This window comes from Seriola aureovittata, chromosome 21, assembly GCF_021018895.1.
Source record: "Seriola aureovittata isolate HTS-2021-v1 ecotype China chromosome 21, ASM2101889v1, whole genome shotgun sequence".
NCBI classification, from domain to species: domain Eukaryota; kingdom Metazoa; phylum Chordata; class Actinopteri; order Carangiformes; family Carangidae; genus Seriola; species Seriola aureovittata.
Genome location: NC_079384.1, coordinates 3,745,419 through 3,756,662, shown reverse-complemented (window position 1 = coordinate 3,756,662; position 11,244 = coordinate 3,745,419). Strand labels below are relative to the sequence as shown.

The 11,244-nt window shown below is 44.8% G+C and overlaps 1 protein-coding gene across 2 annotated transcripts; it reads left to right on the top strand.

The window, feature by feature from the left end:
* Positions 1 to 663: 663 nt before the first annotated feature.
* Positions 664 to 6,614, top strand: foxj1b (forkhead box J1b). Of its 2 annotated transcripts, XM_056365254.1 has the most exons (3): positions 664 to 2,393; positions 2,568 to 3,227; positions 3,932 to 6,614. In XM_056365254.1, the coding sequence occupies exons 2-3, from the start codon at positions 2,640 to 2,642 to the stop codon at positions 4,826 to 4,828; spliced, it is 1,485 nt and encodes a 494-aa protein (XP_056221229.1). In that variant the 5' UTR covers positions 664 to 2,393; positions 2,568 to 2,639; the 3' UTR covers positions 4,829 to 6,614. The 2 variants fall into 2 exon arrangements, with proteins under 2 accessions (XP_056221229.1, XP_056221230.1); XM_056365255.1 differs by having other exon boundaries at positions 664 to 3,227.
* The last annotated feature ends 4,630 nt before the right edge of the window (positions 6,615 to 11,244 follow it).

The following is an 11,244-nucleotide window of genomic DNA, read 5'->3' as shown; positions in this document are numbered from 1 at the left end:
AAAGGACATAAATGATGGGACTTTCTGAATTAAAACCCTTGTAAAGGTTAACAGTGCTATTAACAAGAAATACACGGTGGTGTATCAGTCCCCAGCACCCTCTTTCAACCCATTAGATGTACTGTAGGCGTACTGTATGTGTGCTTAGTTCCTGCTGGAGGACAGTGTGAAGCCTGGCAACAATAAGAACAGCTGTTCAAACATTTACCCATCTCACCAGCAAACCCTTTGTCAAGAACCTGAACAAACCTGGAGACATTTTAAAAATCAAACCTCCTTGACGGGACGCAACAGCTGGCCTGACGTATCCCGGTTCTTGAAGTGCTGCAGTATTCTCTTCATTCCCGGTGCCCTACACTGAATGCCGACCCCTGTCAGCCTCCGCACTCCAAATCTTTAACCTCAGCAGATGTATTGATAAAATCTGTTTGGGGAGGGAAACAGAGATGGCTGGTACTGCACACTGTATGGAATATCCCCAGGCTTTACGAGCAAGTACCATCATTAATGCATGTGTGCCACAGTATGCAATGTTTGACCTGCACCAGACGTGGGATTTGTTCAGGAAATAGCAGCTATGTCCCATATGCATAGACATCAGTGACCACTATACCCAACAATTATCAATTCTTTAATGCACTTTCCAATCAATTTACATGGTGTAATAAGCGTGTGCAGATACTTTTAGTTTTTAAAGGACAAAGGACATTGTTTTCAGTATGAAGCATGAAGTTGTAACATGTGATTTCAGCCAATGAGAGGGAAAGGTTTGTGTATTAAACAGATTTCCCGAGATCTTAGGAGAAATATTCTCTAAATGTGTGTCCCCTGTGAGTGTTGTCTAATTAAAGAGATATAATGAAATTCTATCAAAAGTTTAATTACTACAAATCTTCACACCCTCACTTCCTCTTTCATATTCATAAACACTGTGTCTCTTCACATACAAATATACGCTCCATGGCTGCACAGAATATTAAAGTAAGAGTCGATTGCAGTGTTTGCATTTGCATTTTAGTGACACCGGTCAAGCTGTCTGATCTATGACATTTGCAGTGAAAACATAAACTCCCCACCGCACTGTCAGTGATACGCATGGTGGGCTACATTCCTTGTATGAAAAGCCAGTACAACGAGCACCGGCTGTCAGTTGACATTCAGCCTTGAAGAATCCTGTGGCCTGCACTGTTGCACCGCTACAGGAAACAATCAGTGCTTTCTCCCGGTTGTAGGGAATCTCTCTCACCTTCGGGGCCCTGCATGCTGCCTGTTAACACCTGTGCGTAAGTGCTTTAATTGGTTGCCTGGCCCTCTTGGTGCAGCTGCAGTGCAGTATTAATCCACTGGATGGCAGTGTTTCCTCATGGTTCACATTGGCTCTGCCATGGACTTCTGCAAACACACAATCTCTGTAATGTTGGGAGACACTGTGTCACCTCAGTACAACATTGTTCAATCAAGGTTTTAATAAAAATGGATCCATCTTGACTGTTACTGATAATGACAGCCCCTTTCTACTCACTCCTATTTTCAAAAATCGTTTTGTTACTTACTCTGGCAGCATGACAAGGCCTGTGATAAAGTCAAGAGAAACAGTGTGGGGCGTCCACATTGCACAACATGATAAAAAACGATACTGATATTCAGAAATTCAATTAGCATGTTTGCCCTTTTAACGTTAGAAAACATTCACTGTAACGCCCATACTGTGGAGCCACGGTAAACACAGGCTTAAGGCTATCAGTCGAGGTTGGCTGCTTTTACTTGCAGGTGCAAAAGTGCGCTACGAGCGGGACATGTGGCGCGTCCTTTTCAGCGCCAGCAGGGGGGCTGTGACGCGCGCCACAGAGGTCACATTTCACACCAAGACGGAGATTAAAGCTGGAGAGATGAGAAACTGGCTGGTCTTATTGTAGCCTATTGTATGTGTGGGGCACTCATTCTTGTTCAGCTTCTAGGTTATAGATAGATTGAGAGAGAGAGAGAGAGAGAGCGAGAGAGAGAGAGAGACTTGAAGTGGAGAAGCACAGATAGCCAGCCAATCAGAAATCCCCCCAGGCGTTTAAATGGTGGGCAGTCTCTCTGGCTTTAAGAGCGACTTATTTTACAACCTCCACACATTCTCACGTCCTGACCTCCCACAGACAACTCACACAGAGCAGAGCGCTTGGATGAGTAACAGCCCGGTTTGCCCGAGTCGACATGGATCTATCCTGAGTGGCTTTTCTCTCCCTTTTCCTCCATATGAGCCGCTGCTGGATGCTCCTCGCCCTCCCCCCGCCGCACTTGTTGCGCAGAGACTGGATGCGCCGCTGAGTCCTTGGAGAGGAGAGGCAGGGACGGACTGCAACAGGTGCACACAGAGCATCTCCGCCAAAGAGGCTGCACCGGAGGTAGGGAAATTACGCATCATTTGGCAGTTTAAGGGTTGAATATTTGTTTGGATATTTTCACCAAACAACAGATACTCTATCCGTGGGGATTTCATTGATGGATGATTTAGATTCATTAATTAACTGTTTTTGATTTTGTTTTTATACTTTTTTTTTTTCTTCTTTGGCTTCAAGATAAAACAAAACTTTAAATGCTGATTTGAATCCTCGGTCGTGATCAGCCCTCACCGCGCACACAGAGCCAGGATGCCGGTCCTGACAAGCCCCGACATCGCTAATAAGTTTAAGGAGAAATGGCTGGCGGTCTACCCGGAGGATCAGGTCACCGGGTCCGACTCTGTCCCCCTTGACGACAGTCTCACCAGCCTCCACTGGCTCCAGAATTTCTCCATCCTCAGCGCGGATCCGGAGCGACCCAACGGCGCTGGCCCGGGCTGCCCGTCCTCCCAGCAGCACCTCTTTCTCAAGCGGCTCGGCTTCCCCAAAGGAGGCACCGACTCTCCGTCCAGCCCTCCGGCCGGGGACACCGCCGCCACCGGGATGCCGCTTTACCTCGGGAGCCCCGTTACCTCCGGCAGCGACTCCACCGCGGCACCGCGGTTCGCCAGTTGCGCTCATCCCGCATCCGGCTACCCACAGATCCCCATCCAGGCCAGCCCGCCGGTTGAGGTCGACTACAAAACCAACCCTAAAGTCAAACCGCCCTATTCTTACGCCTCTCTCATCTGCATGGCCATGCAGGCCAGCAAGCAGCCCAAAGTGACTCTGTCCACCATCTATAACTGGATAACGGAGAATTTCTGCTACTACAGACACGCGGAGCCCAGCTGGCAGGTAACCGAGACCGGATAACTCTCCTTCTATTATTGATGAGTCAGATAAATGGCGAGGTGAGGGAGGGAAGGGTGAGCAATTGACTCCAGTGTCACCATCAGACACCACGTCTTTAGACTACAACAAACAGAGCTTTTTCTATATCAGTGTAATGAAAACTAAAATCATCAGATGTAGAGTAGGAAATATGAAAACCTCCAAATCCTTTCTCTGCCTCTCTCTCTCTCGTTCTCTCTCTCTCCAGGATTAGTGTCTAGTTTCTGCCTTTGATGATTTCCATGGCAAGTGTTTTTTAATGCAAGAGTCTGAAATTTCCATCTTCCAAGAGAGTGCTCATACAGGGTTTTTGTCTGAGGGGGATTGATGATGGTGTGGAGAAAGCACTCTAATGTGTGTGTGCGCGCGTGCGTGTGTGTGTGTGTGTGTGTGTGTGTGTGTGTGTTAATGAGGGCTCCTGAGAGAGATGGCAGCTAAGCACAGCTGATCATGTTTGAAATGCACAGAGCTGCCTGTTACTAGAAAGCCTCATTAGGTACATTTGCTTTCCTATACAAACAACAACAATACACGCCCCCCCCCATTCTCTCCATTTCAAAGACAAACTGGCATTTTCAGTTTTTGCATGACTAACTCAAATTTGCTCAAAGCCAATGGGATCGTGTTAAATATCCTCTTTCTTTTCTTTTTTTTTGTCTTTGTCACAGAACTCGATTCGTCACAACTTGTCCCTCAACAAGTGTTTCAAGAAGGTCCCCAGACAGAAAGACGAGCCGGGGAAAGGAGGCTTCTGGCAGATTGATCCTCAGTATGCTGACATGTTTGTCAATGGCATCTTTAAGCGCAGGAGGATGTCTGCCAACCACTACAACAGCAGCAGCAGCAGCAGCAGCAGCAGCACACATAGACAGAGCAAACTGGTTCAGGGTTATCACAGCACCCAAAATGGCTGCCCTTACCAAGAGGTGGGCGGCAAACGGAAGCACCTGCCCTCTAAAATCAGCAACAAGGCGATGAGGGTGACTGAGTCCCCTCTATTAGCGACAGAAGCCCACAAAGCAGACATCCTGAGGGGGGACTTTGACCTGGCGTCCGTGTTCGACGATGTCCTCAGTGGGAACTGTAGCACCTTCGAGGACTTGGACATCAACACTGCGCTAAGCTCCCTCGGCTGCGAGATGGAGGTTTCCATGCAGGGGAGGCAGCACTCGGCTGGACTCGGGAGGTGGTGTGGGGGAGGGGACCTCATGGGTCAGAGCCAGCACCTGAGCCACCATCAGTCCTACGGTTACATGGACTTGAGCACTGCGTCACTGGAGTGCGCCGTCAACATGGGAGAGCTGCAGGTGCCGCCGCCGCCGCAGCAGCAGCATCCTCAGCAGCTGGACCAGGATCAGCTGCTCCAGAGCCACCACCACCTGCAGCAGTTTGACGAGCCCTCCACGCTGTTCCCGGAGCGGCCTGAGGAGGCGATGCTGCAGCCCTGGGAGGAGATCAAAGAAGAGGCGCAGGCGATTCCTCTTACGCTGGATCAGGGCTTCGGCCTGTGCGAGGGCTTCTTCACAGAGATGCAGCCATGGGAGCGAGTGGAGGCCTACCTGTGACCTTTGACCCCAAACCTCGCAGACTTCTAATAATTTACACCTAATGATCTAAACATCTCTGATTGCTGGTCCGACTCCACATTACCCCCAAAAGGATAACACTGGCGACAGAGCTACAGCGCAGTAACTCCTGCATTTCCTCCAATCGTCCTGCAATACGCTGCAGCTGTAACTTATTTTTTGGAACATTTACTTATTTTTTTTGGTTAAAAATATAAACGCAATCATGTCAAACCTATCTTGAACCTTGAGCTCCAAACCCAGCTGACAAAGATGCCCTTAATAAAAAGACATCGATCTGACTATAAATCTTGTTGGGTAACGTGATTAGAGACTATCTCTTGGCACAGAGCCCCATTTCTTCCCGAGGATGTCAGGTGATTGACAGGAAGCGGTGTGTAACGTGATGCAGAGCTGGTACATCAGGCACAATGAAATGACAAAACAACAGAGTAACTTCAATAAACCAAATTAAAGTTTCATGCAGACCGAGAAGGGTTATCTCCCTCCGTCAAATGGCTTCTTCACGAGGGAGAAACTGTGTGAACAAAAGAGGACATCCTTTATGTTGGATTTTTTTTTTTTTTTTTATATAAGAGCTCAAATACGAGGAGGTCGGTAATAAGAGAAATGTGTTCAAACGAGTGCTGAGGTGGCCCTGAACTGTTAAGCTACAGCGATTTGTCCCCAGTGACAGAAGAAAACCCAACACCCCTCCCTCGAAGCACTCCCTACAAACAAGCACTGTCACAGTGGGTCTCAGAAGACATACAGGATACTATTTTGCTACATTAGCATTTAACATTTTTTTACTAACATGCAGTGAAATCAGCCATTCATCTCAACTGTGTACTATGTCGTGTGCTGAGGAAAGACGAAGCTATCAGAGCAGGACGGACACAAGAAAAACTTTAAAATTCATAGTCTGAGATTAGAAATCGGTCACTTATGACTTTGTTATATAGTTGATTTAATATATATTCACTAAAGTATATAGCGTGAAAGCTGGGCAGGAACATTTGCCATTTGTCTACAGTTATGTATTGCAAAGCAAAAAGAGGAGCCGACCTGAAATTGAGTCATGAAATCGAACATTATGCACTTTGATAGGCAGCAGTTTTAGGAAAGCGAAACAGCTTTTTTTTTTCAGGATGTTTAGTTTTTATTTTTTATGGTATTAAAATGGTGTTTTCTGAAGTTTACTGACCATAATGAAAATGATGCATATATGCTGTAATTGTCCATATCAGTTTCTTTTTGAACAATGAACTCGACACTGCAATAAGTTTTATTTGCTTAAATATACAATTTTTTCTTTCCAAATGTATACAGAAGTACGTGGGCATTTGTTGATTATATTTCGCCAAATCTGTTGATAAGGAATATGCAGTTCATCTGTGTTTCTGTGTTGATTAATACGAAGAGAGTTGCGCTTTTCTGTCACTGGGTGATGGATTTCTTTTTGTCCCTTATTGATTACTTTGGTGTATGTCTTTCTTTTTCTTTTTTTTATTTGTATGGTTTGTTTTCGCAAATCTGAATTTCAACTCATGTATGAGAATAATAAGTGCTGGTTTGGGGTGACAAATGATGAGGTGATACAAATATTCAACTCTTAAAAAGGCCAGATTTTCTCATTGTATCATATTGATCAAGTTTGATACGGACTCTTTAATCTTACCATATTATTTTCATTTGTACTTTTTTTAAGCTGTTTAAAAATGCAATCATGCCTTGATGCAATAAATGGTGTCAATTAAAGAAAGAACAGTAACTCAAACACGTATCCTTCACTTGTCATTGTGATTATATCAGAGATTAAAACATGTGCACATGATGGAATTGGGTCATACCCTGTGTGTGTGCAGTCAAGAGATAAAAGATCTATCAGGGTTTATCATTAATCAGCACAGACAGGTCTGAACCTGCCTCACGTTTTCAAACGTACACGGAGTAGACATACACATGAACGACAGAAAGTAATACAGTAGACGATGGCAAAGTCTACCTTTAGCATTACATGTCAGTTGTGTATCCAACTCTATGGTCATTATTCAGACAACAAAACTCATAATTGTACTCAGCCCCTGAGTGACTGCGGAGGATGAAGGTTGGAAATGAGGTAAGATAATGGTATTCATTTCTTACTTTTCAACAATTTGCAACAAAGATCTAAACAAAGACGAAAAAAGGAAACAAGACTAGGAGGCAGTACTTAGTCGCAGCAATGCTTTCAGCCAAATGTTAACACCATCATCCCAACATACGCACAACGACAGTGCTAACATGCCGATGTTTAGCAAGTACAATATTTAGCCTACCATGTTCACCATCTTAGTTTAGCACAATGGCATGCTAACGGTTGCTAATTACAACTAAATATTCCTTTACTAAACATCAAAATATTTGCAACATGCAACAGAGAAAAACAACAAGACTAAGACTAATAAGACATGCTGTCAGACCATGATAGAAATCAAAAGTGTTTATACCTTATAAACTACATAGACTCAATATTGTTTAAATACGGATACAACGGTGCACATTTTCAGACGGCCTCATCAGCGAGACATTCATGGTGTTGCACTCAGTTGTTCACTTCAAAAGTGTCACTAATCGTTGTGTAACGAATTGATAAAGAGAGCTAAAGAGAGAATTACAATGCCTAGCTCCTCTCTCACCTCCACACAGCTGGCCAATCACAGCATGAAGTGGGTGGATGTCAGATCGTCGATTTGGGAAGGTTTGGACACAGGAGTTTCCAAAGCTATCCAACAATCTGAAAAGCAGTTCAAACAAACTGGGTTAAGAGTCTACAACAGCTTTGAGAGGCTGTGCTTTGAGCTAAATGCTAACACCAATGTGCTAACAGGCCTATAATATGCAATATTTAGCAGGTATAATGTTCACCATCTTAGTTTGATGTGTTAGCATTAGCACTATTGCTAATTGGGAATATTAATCCGTCTAATTAGACAACAAATTGCAATGTTGACCTGATGATGCTGAGAAGTAGAGGATCACCAAAGTCACCAGGATTCATCCTCTGGGGACCATGAATGTCTGAGCCAGTAGATGTAGATATTTTACTGGATAAGTGGAAACTTTGACCTGCTGGTGGCACTAGATGAAAATTCAGGGGATTCAGAGTCAGTCGGATTCATCCTCTGGGGAGCATGAGCATCTGTACAAAACTTTGTCGCAATCCATCCATCAGTTGTCAAAATATTTCAGTCTAGACCAAAGTCATAACCTGGCTGACAGATTGACAGTGCTGTCCCCGGGGGCCACACTGATAGGAGAGCTATCAATAACCTACAAAAATAGGTATAAAAGCAAACAAGGTTCAGGGATAAAAGAAATGGAAAAGATAAATAAATAAAGGGTCAGAAAAGAAGGATACAGTAAACAAACTCCCTGATACAACTCCAAATTACTGTTATAGAAAATAAATACACGTCACTGTCAGAAAACATTGATTGGTCCAGAGGTAATTAAAGCTAGACTCATGCAAAACACATATACATGTTTTGAAATCAAAATGTATGTGTTATATAGGATTAACGTTGTATATTTACAGAATAGTTTAAGGCCATGTGTCCACCTGGATGGACTGTGCACCTATCAGAGCATTACAGATAGGTCCTGTAGCTGTTTGAAAATGCCCTCAAAACTTAGCACCACATCTCATCTCAACCTTTTCCAGGATTTTCATTGCATGCCCTGTATGAAAATGTGCTTTTCCACCTCAAATCTCTTTTTAATTGAAATTGTTGGAGGGAAAAAGGGAGAAATGCGGCTTATCCCCGTCCCTCTGGCTCGCGGCCCCCGACCCCAGCGCCGACAGGTCATGTGTGGAGATCTCCAGGAATGGGTGGAATAACTCAGATTCCTTAAAACAGCGGGCACTGCGGCCAGATTCAAGGCCGAGGCGTGCGACCACCGACCACCCCGCACAGAGAAAATCGGTCCAGCTGATAGAGAGGCCGATCCTGTGACGGCTGCAGGCCACTTTATACCAGTTATAGGCCTCGACGGGTCACCTCTGTCAGCGGCCTCTCCTCCAGAGTTGGAGAGGAAACATCAGTGTGACTATCGCTGTCAAGTTGAAGGTTAAAGAGGCATCTGTTACACTCAAATGTGTGTGTGCGTGTGTGTGTGTAATGTGTGAACTTTCACATTTGTCTCTGTTTGTCTGCGACCGTGTGCACATTTGCTTGTGTGTGGTTACATTATAAGCCCATAATGTTTGTGTTGGTCCACAGGTTTCTTTGTCTGTGCTCGCGCTGATGTGTGCGCTGCCCGCTGAGCGTGTGTGTACACGGCTGCGATCGGAGCCCCGTGGTGGCCCAGATAACACTATCTCTGTGGAGCCAGAGCCCCGCGGTTCTATTCAGCGTGGTTGGATGAGAGGCTGGGACTGCCCAGCACGCGGACCTGCTCAAAGAAGGAGGAACAAGCTGGGCTGTCACTGTAGGCTAACCTGGCTTATGATGCTTTATAACCTCCTCCTTGGCGCCTCTCTGGGAGGCTCTGCATCAGTCTCTGTGTTTCTGCATGTGTGTGTTAGCTCGGGAGGGTTACACAGAGGAAAGGGCAAAGGCAGAAAAGAAGATGGTGCACTTTGTCTTTTATTGCCATCGTGGCACCCTCTGGACTGCTCCTGATTAGAGTCAGGCATAAACAGGGTCAACCAGCTTTGCTAAAGAAGCACCCCTCCCAGCGTGATATAGACACAGGGTTCAACTCCCCATTTATTGGGGATAGCCACAGAGCTATTCTTTATGGGGCAGAGCAGATAGAAGACACATGATGGGGGGCCCTCACTAATTAGATCCTTCATTGTGGCACAAAGAAAAAAGTGGCAGCGGGTGAACGCCCTAAGCCTGTTTTATAGCCCCCGAGGAACCCCTGAGTGTGCGTGATTACATGTACAGGTTAAGTGTTAGATCATGCTGATGAATCAAATTTCCTCATCAGTGCATGGGAGCAAGGAATCACACACATATATCAAGAAAAGACCTCCAGTCGGAGTCACCTTCACCGCTCTGAACTGGCGGGAAATTGTCATCCATCTCTGGTTTCCAAGCCCTCATCACATATTGATAAGGGAAAAAAGACTGGGACGATATTCAGCGGAAAAAAACATCCATTAATGCCTGTCCAGCCTGTTCTGACAGGAGAGGAGGGACTTAGGCAGGAAATACACCTAAATAGTCTTTCTAGAAGACTGTTGTTTATGCATGAAATGCTAATTAGGTTTCCATTTAGATTGCCTGTTCCATTTTGAAAGGAACTGCGGATGGTGAATTAGAATAAAAGGACGGCAGTGTAGTATGGTGAAGGGGGGGGGTTCTTTTATTGACAGAGATTAGGGTTTTACCTACTTGCCTAAGTGGTCAAAGTGTGCACATGGTAGTGTTTACATACAATAAGAATAGGATCATTACTATAAGAACTGAATGTTTCATGGCATTATCCCCCATCCAAAAGCCTTATATTGGTGGAGTTTTTGTCCAGAAGAGCCTTTATTCATCCAAATGTGTTGAAGACTAATGAAAACTGGATATCCAATTTGCCACAGCGCCATGAACCCACACAGAAACCCTCTAGATTTTGTTTCAGTTTTTGATGTGCTAATTTTTTATTTATTCAGAGCATGTCGTGCAGACAAATGCAGGGGTGAAAATGAGCGCACAAACAACTGCACACACACAACAGATAGCAATTACAATTACATATAGAGCTTCTTTAAGGCCAAAGAGACCGTATTCACCCTTACACATTCACATTCACGGTGTTTCTTATTCTTCCTCCTGCCCTGTTTCTCTCTGCCTGTTTCTGTAATGATTCTCTCCAGAGATGTTGCCGGAACATGTAGAAAATATACTCAAGATTGGACATTTGCTGCAGGCTGCAGCAACATCATAAACCATTTCCATTACATCTGTTATGCTCCCGAGTGCTCTGAGTGCCTTTTCCACGAGGACCTTGACCTTTACAATTTTCTTGTATGTCTTGGCCTGCCTCTCAGTTACAGTGTTGCTGCTACTCTGGATGAGTGAGGTTACCTTTGTGGAGAACCTTCTCCGTTAAGGCATGTCGACCACTGCGGAGCACACTGCACGTCTCTAATGGCATTACTCAGTAAGTCAAAGAGGATCACCTGACTGTCAACTGCAGCCACTCCTGTGTGCGGCTGCTTTGTGTTGGTGTTGTGAACTGAGTTTCCTCTGGGAAGATGATGGGTGTCATATGTCTTATTGTTTCCCATTAGCTCTTAACATCTGATATACACTTATTATATGGTATTGTGTTTTCAGCACCTTGCATATACTATTGTATTGCACCTGAGTGTGTCTGTTGTATCAAATCACATCAAATTCAATTTCATTATTTCATTTAATCAGATTTAT